Source organism: Mytilus trossulus, chromosome 1 (genome assembly GCF_036588685.1).
Source record: "Mytilus trossulus isolate FHL-02 chromosome 1, PNRI_Mtr1.1.1.hap1, whole genome shotgun sequence".
NCBI lineage: Eukaryota > Metazoa > Mollusca > Bivalvia > Mytilida > Mytilidae > Mytilus > Mytilus trossulus.
Window position 1 is genome coordinate 76,763,370 of NC_086373.1, and position 14,904 is coordinate 76,778,273.

A 14,904-nucleotide genomic window follows, 5' to 3' on the forward strand; every position below is an offset into this window, starting at 1 on the left:
ACACAAAAATTAAAAAAATACATAACAGGAACAACTTTTTTGGAAAGTTTATGGGGCAACTCTGAATATTAGCATTGATAACAGTATTCTCCTCTTTGAGAAGGATAGGACACTGGGATCGGGTGTTTTTAAGCTCGGAATTTCTGGATTGACCCTTTCGGATTCCAGGAATTTGATTTTTGAATTTCGGGATGTCAGGATTTAAATTTACTTAAATTCAGGACCTCAGGATTTTGTGTTTTTAAGCCCGGGATTTCAGGATCAGGACCCCTTCTACACCCCCCCCCCCCCCCCTTTTCCTCTTTCATACATAGTTATCTGCCTTAAATTTCTGTGTAAAAGTGTTTAATATGGTAACAACAACTGATGGGAACAGTCTATCACAAAGTACTGGTAATATATTTGTGTAATACATGTTATTATAACAGGAATATATGTAAATAATTATTTGTGTATACTACATGTCTACAATGCTGATTGTTTTATAAATATAATTGTAATCACATTGATTGAAACTACTGTACTCTTGATGGCAGATTCATCCCTTAGCTGTTTTGTCTATATATACTAATAAGAGTAACATATTCTTGCTCTGACAAAAAGATGTTTTCATCCCAATAATAAGTAAATGCATAGGTATATAAGGGAATCACTGAAGCACATACCCTTAGCCAGGGGGGTTCGGACGAACCCCCCTTGAAAACAAATAAGCACTGTTAAAGTCGATGTTCTGTTCGAATTGTGACTGTTAAAGTCGAGTTTGTGAGTCAAACGAACCCCCCTTTGGAAATTCCTGGCTATGGGCCTGAAGCATGTCTCTCTTTAAACCGTTGTATTAAAGCCAGTACTGGTATCGACAACGTATTGGTAAGACTGGAGTGGGTTCACTCTCAGGCAGTCAGAGAGTTCTCTCTTATGCCGCCACTGGGTCCCCACTTATGGAAATTTCTAGATCTGCCAATGATTATGAATGATCATGTATAGCCTTTCAAAATTATTTGGACTATTAACATGTTGAGTGCAAGGGGGAAATTTGTGATATATCAGAAGTAGATTTAGCCCCCCTCCCCTTTTTTGAGAAAAAAATGGATTAATACAGTGGGAATCAAGTATAATTGGAGAATGACAATACAAATACTGTTAATTCTAACTGCAATGCTTTTTGTTGATTGATGTCGTTTTTCGGGGCTGATAAAGAATGGGGAAAGAAACATTCAAAATACACCCAACTACTCCAATAATCGAGTTCACCAATATTAACGTTTTGTAAAAATATCAATGCCTGTCAACTTTAATACTTAGTTAATGAATATGTCGTACATGTAACTCTAGGTGTTACAAAATTAAACATATAGTGTTAATGATATATGATTAGGAATTTACAACTCCCCTTGATTTTTTGATAGAGTTAAAAATTGATAAAATCATAAAGAACAACTATCTGGTGTACTCGTAGATACTAGTAGTATGATACTATCAAACTTACACTTATTTAACAGTTACATTCCAAATTTTGCATTAGTTGTCTGCTTTCGTCTTTAATATCATGAAACATTTGCCACTGGTCGACTTTAAGAAAGAGACAATCTATAACTTAACAAACAAATACCTGACCACCTATACGAACTGCACTTACAAACTGCAGCCAAACATCTTAGTTTTAATGAAAATTAATATGAACCCTGCATGCATGGCACAAAGGTATACGGTTAATAATAAGTTTTATTTAAGGTCAGATTATAAATGAATATCATTAAGCTATTTTTTTTGTAAATAGATAATATCATTTTCACGTTGAAGGGGATGGATGTTTTTGAACAGCGTAATCTGACCGGGTCTACGTGACACGTTTGGAGGATACAGGGTTATCATAGTGTCGTACTTTCGTCACTTTGCTTTTATATTGTTACTACACTCAGCTAGTCTTTCCAGTGTAATGCCTGTGAAACGATGGTCAAACAGACGAATAGACATAATAATAGGCATGGTCTCTGGCAGATATCTGAGTGTCTCGTTGTCTGATAGGAAGTCATACCACATTTTCTTATACAGAGCATATAACGTCAAAATGAAGACAGAGCTATACAATTTTTTGAATTTCGGGCAAATGCATTTTGGCTACGCATGTAACTTTAAAGAAGCACATACAACAGTGAACATGGATATTTATTTGGTATAATTATGGTGGTACTCGCAAAGATTTGTTCGTATCTCAGCCGGGTACCTGAAATAACAAGTCTTCAGTTCGGAGCTAGTAGAACTGTCAATCACCATGCCTTTGGATGACGTAAATGTAAGACACTTCACCTGCGTCGCTTGATAGCTTTTATGATAGTGTTTTATGATATAGGCCTGTATCTAGTGTTGACTTAGTTATCCTTGTAAAAGTTAAACATAAATAATCTATCCAATCCGTTGTTTACTGATATCAACCTTACAGTTTGTAAGTAATAAGCAACTTTCAATCGGTATTACATTGAAAGTATGCCATTAAAGAAAGATATAAAAAACGATATGTCGAGTGTAAGAGAGTGGCTAACACCACGACGATCAGGGAAAAAAGTGACGAACTCTCTGATTTAGTCGATGAACATGCTAATAGAGCTCCGAAACAGATGGTTTCTCTGGAAACTGAAGGTTAAATAAATTCAAAGACAGACGAAGAAATCGTACATTTGCGAGTGTGACTGTTGAAACATGATTTTGCTCTTATTCGATCTCACTCGGAACAGAATAAAGCAGAGACAAATGTTGGAATGAATCCAAATACGAACGTGTGCCCTTTTTGTTGTATACCCTCATACGACTGCAAGAGTGGTCTTTACATCAAAGTCTACTTCTATACAATTATTATCATTACGTAAGAATACTGTCTTTTTACCTATACTTAAAATGGAAAGTATACATGATCAAGCTCTATACCCAATGCTATAATTTTTATACTTTTAATTTGCACTGCGATTTGCTGTTGGTCAATGAACCTGCCAAATTTACCTTATTCATTACAGAAATATTGGTAAAAATATCGCTTTAACTTCAGAAATTATTGTGTTTAATTTTCTGGCTTCTGATTGCCAGCTCTGCACTTCCAAAATGTATATATATACATCGAGTGCAGCTTCGACAGACGAATACAAGTATAACTAGCTGACTCGGCTAATCTAATATAGTAAAATCAGCTTACCTGAGTTGAACGGTAGTAAAACAATTGATAGTTTAATCTCTTTATTGAATTTTAAGCTTAAATTCTATACCTACAAGTGAGAAATTTAACTGTACATACTTATGATTTTTTTTACGAAAGGCGAAATATTACAGGGGGCAAATATGCGGAGGTTAGAATGCTTTTAAATAAGCTTTAATACGACACACAAAGAAAAGTAACGAAGTTGATAGGCAGGGTTTAACATCTCTGTAACAGAATAGTGAAATGTGTCATATCTTTACGTACTACAAGTAAAGGACTTACCAGGCCATTGCATAAGTTGAATACTGCCCACGAGGGGCCAGCATTCTGAATACTTCCACGATAGAAACACTGCTCCTGGTCGGAGCTTTTGTCCTCTATTCGAGTAAAGTTGTCACCAAAAGTTTGCACAACATAATTATTAGGTATTATATCCTTTGTAAAAGTAAGATCTAGTAAAAAATCATTTCCAAACGCTGATATGGAATAAGACACAATTTTTTGGTTATTACGAGTACTCCTTTTATTAATGTGATTATCATGATTATCATAAGAATTTAGTCTCTTTGGAAACACTATTTCCTTTATTGTTTCTCTTCTTATATCTGAAAATATATAATAAAACATGTTATAAATGAAAAAAATATCAAGTAAATTACAAGAGGTTGTTAAATAGATATTAATTAGAACAAGCTAATTATACTAACCCTTTGGAATTCCTGTTGGGTGACACCGGTATAGCATTGGAAGAAGCAGTACAAATACTAGCAAAACTAATGCCATCGTAACTTAACATGGTCAAAACTTCATCTCTTTTCACACTTCAAACTCGGACCATGTAGTCTAATTTGTGGGCGTGCAACCTCAGACGCGTCAATCAAGCTGATCGTGTGTTCTCCAACCAATGATGTCGCTCTATTTTAATTAGTTCCCACTATACGATAGAATACATGCATTTAGACTACTGCATTAATATATTTATTATATCTACAACACAAGCATATTGTTTTTGATTTTAAATGATTTAAACCTACCAGTACGCATGGTATATAACGTAATCCGAACATGATTTATAGTTTATTTCAGTTCATACGGTACGTTCACACGAACTTCACAAGTGATCATAGATACAACTTCAAGAAGTCATTAAACGTATATCAAAATTATGTTACTTATTAGTTACTTTACAGTTTCGTATATACGTTTCTTTATTTAGTATTGTAACATTATGTTTACTTAGGACAGGTATAATATTTATTTAGAAGTATTGAACGTTCATATAGAGTTAATTTGTTACTAATCTATGAATTGGACGAAAAATCCAATACAGTAATAAACTTACTATTCACGATTTTGAATATACGCGAAAAACGGATTTTTAGTTCGAAATCATAAAGGTCGCCGATCGTTGCGAGACGATTTTTTTTGTAACTTTTGTATTATTTTTAGTATTACTTTTTATTCATTTACTAAACAGTGCAACTTTAATGCAGCTTTAAATTGTCCATATCAGGCTACAATGATAAAAACGAAGAGATTGATATTAAATAATGAAAAATATATTGACAAAAATATATATATATATTGTGTACGTGAACATATAACAAGACAAAAAATATTGTCAACAATTTATTTAAAGTGTATATATAATGTACTAAGCATCCGGGGAGGGGGAACCAATTACATGTAACGAGTAGTGAGATAAGTTTCATTAGTATGATACAGTTAATTTGTTACTAATCTATGAATTGAACGAAATATCCAATACAGAAATAAACTATTCACGATTTTTAATACACGCGAAAAACGCATCAAACGTTGTAGGACGAATGAATTATTCGTTCTTAGAGCACAATCTTAAAATGGTCGCCGATCTAAGCGAGACGAAAATTTTGGTATCTCATAATAGATATAGGAAGATGTGGTGTGAGTGCCAATGAGACAACTCTCAATCCAAAGAACAATTTAAAAAGTAAACCATTATAGGTTAAAGTACGACCTTCAACACGGAGCCTTGGCTCACACCGAACAACAAACTATAAAGGGCCCCAAAATTACTAGTGTAAAACCATTCAAACGGGAAAACCAACGGTATAATCTATATAAACAAAACAAGAAACGAGAAACACGTATATATTACATAAACAAACGACAACTAATGTACATCAGATTCCTGACTTAGGACAGGTGCAAACAGACTCATTAGTGACGTTCGAATAAAAAGTTCCCTTATCAATTGCCAAACACAAAAAAAGTTACAAAGTTGAAGAGCATTGAGGACCAAAATATCAGTACGTGCCGCTTCTGATTTGGGATGAACACATTATGATGTAGAGAATATTTTTTTTACTGAGTACCCGATCGTACATTGGTAACTTAATCAATGAAAAACTGGAAGCATAATATAAAACAAAAAGGTTCGGGAAAGGCCATTGCCTTTATTATACATCGATATGATCCGATATTACATGATGAAAAATCACAGCCGTACAATATTTAAACACTAGCTATACAATGTTTGTGTGTTTAGTTAACTCATGTTTTATTGACCTTTCCCCAACTCTGGGTATCATACTTATCAAAGAGAATGCTCAAGTCAGGAACCTGTAATTCAGTAGTTGTCTTTTGTTGATGTGTTACATATTTGTTTTTCGTAAGTTTTTTGTACGTAAATTTGGCCGTTAGTTTTCTCGTTTGAATTGATTTATACATTTGTCATTTCTGGGCCGTTCAAAGTTATAGCTGACTATACGGTATGGACTTTGCTCATTTTTGAAGGCCGTACGGTGACCCATAGTTGTTAATTACTGTGTCATTTTGGTCTCTTGTGGAGAGTTGTCTTATTTGCAATCATACCACATTTTCTTTTTTATATCATATTTACTGCATGGAATCAAACTCTTACTCACTTAATCTTTGTGTACAGTTTTTTTCCTAATGATTTAATGTCGGTCACTATACTTCTGATATTGATATAACCATTCACCCTCGTAAACACAAAGTGTCCGGTCTGAAAAAAGCAATGTGTAATCTTTCAGATCATCTTCACTAGCCAAGGCTTACGATCGATCCACTCCCGTTCTCTGGAGTGGATCGTAAGCCTTGGCTAGCGAAGATGCTTTCAGATATGTAATTTCATTTTGGTCTATTTTTTTACATAAATAAGGCCGTTAGTTTTCTCGTTTGAATTGTTTTACATTGTTTTATCGGGGCCTTTTATAGCTGACTATGCGGTATGGGCTTTGCTCATTGTTGAAGGCCGAACGGTGACCGATAGTTGTTAATGTTTGTGTAATTTTGGTCTCAAGTTTGTCGATAGTTGTCTCATTGGCAATCATACCATGCACATCTTCTTTTTTATATTACTTGGAGTTTCTGTTACTTGTCACTGAACGTCTAACCAGTTGAATTACAAAGAAAGTTAGTCTTTAAACAAAAACGACAAAGTAGATCTAACATAACAATAAAATAAAGCAACTCGAAAACACTCAGATTTTGGTTGACGAAGTTACAGTTGGTGTATATAGAAGAGGATTATAGGAGTTTGGGTTTACATCCTTTTGTCCTGTAGCACCACTTAAAAAAGTATCGTAGATCAAGTTCTGATAATCTTATTATGGTGGAAGTTATAATATAAAAGCACCACTTAATCCGAGAGAGTAGTCTTCTGTTTACACTATACAAAATGTTACTCCTGTCTAAACCAACTTTAAATTTGTATGATAAACTGGATTATAGTAATGAAGAAAACTAAACCATAACAAAGCAAGTAAAAAAGGCTTAATGAGAAATGTCTTAATTTTACGTATCTAGTTGTATTGTCACTTTGTAAAATTAAGATATGTATTGTGGTTTGTTTTACTGTCTTCATATTAAATACATCACAGTAAAAGGGAGATAATCAGTTTATTTTTATGTTACGAACTAAACACTTTTTTTCTCTCGAGACATATATGTTTTCTGTATTTCCCTCAAACTGTACATTATTAAAAAAATAATTTTGTTTAAATAGCACACTTATCATGATTGCTGATTTTTCTACTTCTGATTTTTAATAGAATTAGAAAAGGGTCACCCTTGCCTAATTTGTCATCTAATAAAACAAAACCGAATAAAATATCCCTCTCTGCTATCGCGAAAGTACCCTTTTTGTTAAATTAAAATTGTTATACGTTCTTAGAATTCATATTCTATATCTGAATTATTTTTGCTCAGTTTTGCAGTATTTTTTCATAGTTGGATATAAGGGCAGAAATAGTTTTCGTTCAGTGGCAAACATGTCATGCATGTATGTTCATTTCGAGGTACACCAGTTAACTTTATTTATGCATTGATGACCCTGTATACTCCCCCCTCAGTGATAAACAAAGCAACTAGGAGAGTACGATGATGCACATCAAAATCAGAGGAGGTCTTTTCTGTTTACGGAAATATAAAATCGTTGTATTGTGATGACGTCAATAAGGATTTATGTCTATTTGCTGTTTAACTAGTAAAATGTAATAACAGGTATATCGCATATCATATTTAAGTTTGAAATGAGATCATTGATCCATATTTGATGTAATTGGGTATATCACGACAGTCTCTTCTCACATCCTTCACTCGTTAATGTGATGATCAGCAGGGTTAAGAGTGCTCTCAAAACGTGTTTATGGATAAGGATCTCGAACGAAAAATAAGATAATATAAAACTTCCAAACTTAGATGAAATATCTACCTGGTTATTAATGACAAGTGGTGTTACTGTCGACAGCCTGATGTGGGTACAAAAATCTACATTCATAATAACCCGGCCGAGAATGAAAAAAAAAACAAATTCTTAAAAAAATACAAGTTGTACACGATTAAAGTCACAAATACATATATCAATTTACTTGTTTAAAAGAGTTGATTGAAAATTAAAAAAATATCTACGGAAGCGTATATTACTATCTATGTGGAAAGCCCGCGTCGTTCAAACTAAAATTCATTTGCCAATGGTGAAAAGCATGTTGTCTGCTCTTCGGTTGGGTTGTTGTCTCTGATAAATTCTTCTACTTAATGCCACATTAAAGTTAGTTTGAATTGATAGGGGGTTGGATCCACGATCGACATCTCGCACTCGAGACTATCACAGTTACTTTGTCAGAACACATGAATTACTCATATTGTCGTATATCTGTTGTTTTCCTTATTCTATTACTGTTTACGTTGGTATCCTTGTTACACAATAACTTGACTCACAATATTATGGAATGTTATCTATGAGAAAAAAATTATAGGGTATTATTTGGGACTAACTTAATGTATATACGTTTAAATATATGACAACTTTACGACAGACATGCATTCTCCATCGGATAACTCTTGGAATACCATAATTTATATATAATTCGTCTCGACTGTAAACCAAATATGTCAGTAGACCTGCAAACTTGCTTTAGTAGCAATTTATGTTCTTCACTCGTGTTGCTCAGTTTCGAATGTTGTGTTTTATGCACTATTGTTTGTCTCACGGTTTATCGGCTTTGCCCTTTTAAGTCATGTCGTTGTCAGTATATTTCCGACTTATGAGTTTGAATGTCCCTTTGGTTTCCGTTTCACCACTCTTTGGCAGCATACGTGTTTCGTTTGATGCATGGACGTGGTTTAAAAGACGATCGCATTTCAAGAAAACACAAACTAACACACAGGTCACTTCTTAAGGATGTATTCTTCTGACATTTGAGTCTCGTTCAGTCTCATCGAAATCTCGTTCTGGAATTATTTCCAAAACATATGATATAAGTAGAAAATAAAGCAATGAATTTGATAATTATCATAATCAAAATTAACTCTGTGAAAGAATTATGTATTTCCAATAAGTAGTTTTTGAGTAATGCAATTTTCAAATTTTATAACTAATCAAGTCAAATTTTGAGAAAAATGGGTGAGGGGTACAAAAAATGATTTTCCCAGAAATCTAAACATCCGATATAACTTTTACTTTTTAAATTTCGTAGATATGTATTATTTTCAATCATTTATAACAAGGAAGTTGTAAAAATATGCATTTTGTTCTTTAAACACAGAAAATCACAAATTTACAAAATTGAAAACATGGTAAATTTGACAGGAAAAAGCATCAAAATATGATAAAACTTTCTTATATTAACACCTACCTATATTTTTTTTTAGTTGAATTTATTCAGATTGGTCCCCTTCATCTTTAATGAGATTATGAAAAATAGTTTAATTGTGTAACTGTGATTTTTTTCACGATAATAGCCCCAAAATGGGTAAAAATTGATGAAAAATGGAAAATTCATCAAAATTTGGTAATTTCAGTGGGCCATAGCAAAAAAAGAAGCGCACCAATTATTTTTTTACAGTCTTATAAACCCAAAAATGAGGTTTAGAAAAAAAGTTTAATTCTAGAAATTTTTGGCTCCTCAGAGGTGTACATCCTTAAATGATGCATGTGTCCTATTATTTTTGTGTGAGAGAATTTTCATAAATGGGTTTTTCGTATATATGCATGAAGTTTTCTCACTAGTAATCCGTCCAACCGAACTTGAAACAAAGCAGACACACACCATCTATTGACTAATATCGAGAAGTTGTCATGTCAGAAAGGTCAGTTGCGAACTAAATTGCACGGCAAAGAGATATATAACTACGTAGTATTTCAATTTATCCTTTGTCATTTTCATCTCCCAATTTCATGAATCTATATCGATATCTCCATGCTGATACATTATTCCAGGCGTGAGTTTCTTGATTGTACCACTGAGAAACTGCTAAGAATTCAAGAGCATGTTAGTGCAACCGCGATGTTTGGTGGGGTTTGTGTTGGTAAATCTTTGTTTTCCGTGTTGGGTTGTGTTTTGTATACCTCATATTTTCTGTTCGTTCCTTTCATTTGGTCATGAGCTTTTATGCATTTTTTTCGATTTCTATTTACAGCCGATTTCATTGAGTGTGTGGACCAAGGTATATCTTTGGTTAACTTGCTGGTTAGCTGAACCGTGAAGTCATTATTATGTCAGGTATACTACAAAGTGGAAAAATCTACAACATTCCCCTAACACCCCTAACTTACGCACTATATATAAGGGGTTCATATTGCATATATGAGTGTATAAAGCTGCAGTTATATATAAAGCTGCAGTCACAAACAGAAGCGGAAGATCATTTTGATTATTTTGATTCTGCATGTGTAAACTGTTACTATGCAAACCAATCTACAACTTCAAGACACCAGCACTTTTTGTAAAATTATCTATATAGCAATATCAGCTAAAATCTGAACTAAACCTCGAAAGACAAGGTGCGTATAGTTGTGACATAAAGAGATATAGAAGCACCACAAAAAATAATTTACCCTTGTTTTGCACATCGTCAATGTGTTTAAACCAATTGCACATGCTTTCAATAATGTGAAATGAAACAGGTTAACTAAAGAATTACTTTAAAACTCCATAACATCAGCACTGCCAAACTTTGTTAAGACGATTGAAATGTGAAGAGTTGACAGATAGACAGACGAACCGACGAACGCAAAGTGAGTCGAGACAGACCACAATAGCCCCATGACCAAAGCTAGTATTATATTTTGCAAACGAAAATTTCTAATTTGAATTGTCCTTATATAATATCTGTTTTCTTTTGTTATTTTCGGAGGTCGTGTCAGACTTTATATATACTGTGTTCGCTAAAACTAGAATGAGATGCATAATTTACGAAGTTATGTTTATTTTCTTGGAATCCTATGCATGTACGTAATACGGTACACATATATAATTCTGCAAAATTTTTATGTTGCAAGTGAGAAATGTATAAAGGCACAGAGATACAAATTAATAAACTAACCGTTCGCTTGAAACAGTGTTCAACTCCTATCTTTCATTAAGGATATTAAGAAAGAATCTAACCTGGACTGTTTTTCAAGCCTTTCAAAGCTTGGTCGTGCCATGATGAAAATGTGAAAGTGAGTAAGGGATGTTTTGGAACTTCGATTATCAAAGAAATTGATAATAAAAACCGCAAATACAATGTTGAAATTGTACTCAAACGCAACACTGCTTTTGCCTGACACTTTCCTTTGAAGTATAGAATATCAGAACTGGACTTCTTATAATATTTATAAAACGTAGGTCAGGTTATTCAAGTGTTAATGTTTATTCCACGTTTATTCTTTGGTTTTATATGTTGTGTCATGTGTACTATTGTTTTTCTGTTTATCTTTTTCATTTTGAGTCATGGCGTTGTCAGTTTGTTTAGATTTACGAGTTTGACTGTCCCTTTGGTATCTTTCGTCCTTCTTTTATTGGTTCTGGTTAACTTAAAAAGGCATTGTCCCCTTCTATAAAGATCTATTTATGTATTTCCCTATATTAATGAAAGAAATAAATAAAAAATGACAAAAAAACAATTATTTGTATATTGCTGTTATTTAGCTGTTATTTAGATGTATATACGATGACATTAAAGAATTTATAAAATTCCCGCTTTAAACTTTGAGGAAATATGAAAAACGGAAATGGGCTGCGCAACAACATATGCGCATATGCTTGCTTGGCCAAACGAAGAGGACGCACTGTTGAGGTTTGTTATTTTCACTTATTTTCACATAGCATACACAATGATACCAACGCAGACATATATGTTTTGGTTGAAAATGAACATAGGAAACAATTTGTATCAGTTTTTTATTGTAAATTTTCATTAATTCATCGAAATTATATCAATTCACCGATTTCATTGTCTGCCAACAATCGATCCATGAGCTGCGGCGTCGGTGTCGATTTGACTTGTTGTAACAGGCTGTTGTTGGCTGCATATCAGATAATGTATAATGTTAATATAAACCTAATTTATTCGCATCGTTGTTAATTATGAAGTAGATATCGCAAAACTGCTTATGATTTAATTTTAAGTTGTAGACCCGAAACCGGAAACTGGTTTTACTTTTTTGTTTACATCTGTAAAAGCCGTAAAAAGAAGGACGTAGTCAAATTTCTAATGATATTGATGTCTTCATTTTTAACCTTATATTTTCCTCTCTTTTTTGAAAGTCTAGAAGCTTGACTGTGAGCGTGAGTTTCAAAAATTACTTCAGGTCATAAAAATATTAAATGGTGTTGTGACCCCGAGTATATCTCGAGACCGATAAATACCTTGGATGGTCGTTCCTGCAGTCAGGAACGGCCGATTGCTCTTCTAGTGAATATTAGCGTCTGTAGCCATTAGTAGTTTCAACCGGAAGAGGATGCTTTCTGGGTAGTTCTTCGGACATCTCTCGATGGTCTGTCTGATGACCTAAAACTAACCCTATGAATACTACACTCCCCCCAGTTTTATTAATAAGGCCCCCTCTAATGATGGGGGCCCTGTGTTTTTTACCCAAAATCAATAAAATACTGAAATAATACCAAATTTTGAAAAAATAAGCATCAATTTTAAAGTATACACCCTATCCCCCTAACAATTTTTAAAAAGTATAAACCTATCCCCCAAAACGACCCTTTGTATCCATGGGTCTACTGATTAACTAAAATTTTGTACAATGGGTTCCCTACAAATTGGGAACCCAGAAAACTGTGAATTGTTCTAGTCTGGACCGTATTCCAACTTTTCACACTCTTTATACCAACTAGAAACAGGCCATTTAGAAGCTGCGTGTCCACTACATAGTTGGACCCGGGAGGAATTGTGCTGATCCATTCTCCGTCGTGAAGAGTCTTGTTTCATTTTTTCTCACTTGCAATGAATTTATACCTTTGTTTGGGTAGGGAATTCCAGGATCCCATTGTCTTCTGTTGGGACCCGATCTAACTGTGCTCACACAAAAGGCTGACGTCCCACTGTCTACTGGTGGTGGCTGCTGCAGATTGAAATACCTAGTGCCAACATTATCTGTTTTAAAAAGTAGCCCTAATCCCGAATCAGGGCTTTCTGGATTAATGTATACAGATTCCTGGTTGACAGATGATTTGAAAGTTATAACTTTTTCATTGTTGAGCCAACTGTTGCTTTCTGTTGCGGCTTTTCTGTCAGTTCCTCCTGTTGAGGAAGGGTCATCAAAAGTGAGGGATGTATGACTGTTTTCGGTATTGTCAGTCATTCCTCCGTCAACAACAGGAGTAGGAAAAACTGTGACTATCTTCTCATCACTGGCCCCTTCTACCAAAGTGGTAGGAGCCTCACCGTCGGAGGTGGAGTCCCAACTTTCTTGGGCCTCCGCATCACTTACCAAAGTTGTCTCTGTTGGGGCAGCAACCTTTTGAATGTCACTATTATTCTCAATGGCCAAAATAGCAGCTCCTATGGGTTTTCTCATTATATTGGCCACTGGACCCTCTTGGTCCGATGTGAGCAATGCTGGAGCAACTAAATTGCCTTGGGGCACCTCATATTTCTCAAATGATGGTGTAGCTGGGGTATCCACCATCAAGGAATACCCCTGGTTGACCCTTATTTTCCAACAGTCACTGTCTGTGTCCTTTATTAAAGTGAACCTACTGTCCACATCAACCTTAATCAGTTGATGAATATCAAGTAAGGAGTACTTCGCAAAGCCTGGGTCCCTTTTAAGGATTTCCTCAACCAACAAATACCCACCTGGAAGAAAGCTGTGGTTAAACTCTGGTGCACAATGCCTCAATATGTTCGTGAGACATCTTAATAAGTAGCAGTCCAAGCCGCCTGCAGGAGTTGCCTCTTTGTCAGAATCGGAGCACTGCTCTGACTCAATCTTTGCTTTAACCTGTACCGACACACGGGGTTCTCTGTTTCCCTCTCTGTTTCTTGCACATACCCCTGGGCTCCCTATAGCTACCTCCACTACTCTGCCTTGGGGTACAGACTCAACTACCGAGAGGCCTAACTTCATTTGCGGGGACTCACTCTGGCCTCCTGAGTAGTCCCGTTTAAGTTTAATGGTACTGTTGCAGTTCTGCTTGACTGATTTATGAAGGAAACAGTTTTATTCCTCCCCTGTAAATAAAGACAGTCCTTCCTAACATGTCCAGGCTTTAAACCGTGGTAGCACACTCTCTCCAATGGAGGCCCTCTATCAGTGGAGGGACTCCCTGAGACGGACTTGCCTCTTAAGTTTGGGCATTCCATTTTGGAATGGCCCCTCTCCCCACAGTGGTGGCAACTTTCTGTCCCTGACTGTCTGCCAGGTGAACAACTTCCTGCAATGGGGCTTGTAAGGAGTTGCTTGAATTGGTCCATCATGTCGTCTAATTTTTCGTTGACTTGACTAAGTTTGTTTTCAAACTTCTTATTAGACTTTTCTAACTCCACTTTCCATGTACTGGCTGGGGCCCCCTCGATGGCCATTGTATCCCTTACATGGGGCCCCTGATACTCGTGGAAGGCCTCATGGTGGGCTTCATACTGCCCATCAGTTACTTGCCTAACCTCACGCCTGTTTGGCTTGCCATATATTGCCTGTGTGCTGTGTTGGAACAGCCGTATTTTATCTACGGCCTCCTCAATACTTTGGGGCTGAAGGTTAGAGACTTGCACTCCCAACTGTTTGTTTTCAATACCCTGGCACAGCCGCATTACGGCTTGCTCATACATATAGTCATCAGGGAGGTTTCTAAATGCCCTGGTGGCCAAGGATAACACCCGATCAGCCCAGTCCTCAAGAGACTCCTCAGGGGCTTGCCGAGCATTGTTAAACTGAACCCGGGCGGTCTCGGGGAGTGCCTTGAAACCAAAGCGCTTGTGAAGCTTTTCCA

At 35.5% G+C, this 14,904-nt stretch overlaps 2 protein-coding genes across 11 annotated transcripts in view; one reads left to right on the plus strand and one right to left on the minus strand.

Moving 5' to 3' along the window:
- LOC134685383 (A disintegrin and metalloproteinase with thrombospondin motifs 9-like) overlaps positions 1-4,043 on the minus strand; it is a 108,766-nt gene extending 104,723 nt beyond the window's left edge. The window contains exons 1-2 of one of the 3 annotated variants that reach the window (XM_063545099.1): positions 3,895-4,043; positions 3,470-3,792 (exon numbers count right to left, since the gene is read on the minus strand). In XM_063545099.1, the coding sequence (XP_063401169.1) occupies positions 3,470-3,792; positions 3,895-3,970 (399 nt within the window). In that variant the 5' untranslated portion in view covers positions 3,971-4,043. Of the gene's footprint in view, positions 1-1,138; positions 1,198-3,469; positions 3,793-3,894 lie in introns of those variants that run through there. The other 2 variants (XM_063545109.1, XM_063545116.1) reach the window with 2 other exon arrangements.
- Positions 4,044-11,710: 7,667 nt separating this feature from the next.
- LOC134685397 (peregrin-like) overlaps positions 11,711-14,904 on the plus strand; it is a 29,754-nt gene continuing 26,560 nt past the window's right edge. For all 8 annotated transcript variants that reach the window (XR_010101295.1, XR_010101296.1, XR_010101297.1 and 5 more), the window contains exon 1: positions 11,711-11,755. The gene's annotated coding sequence lies outside the window, so the exon portion shown is untranslated. The remainder of the gene's footprint in view (positions 11,756-14,904) is intronic.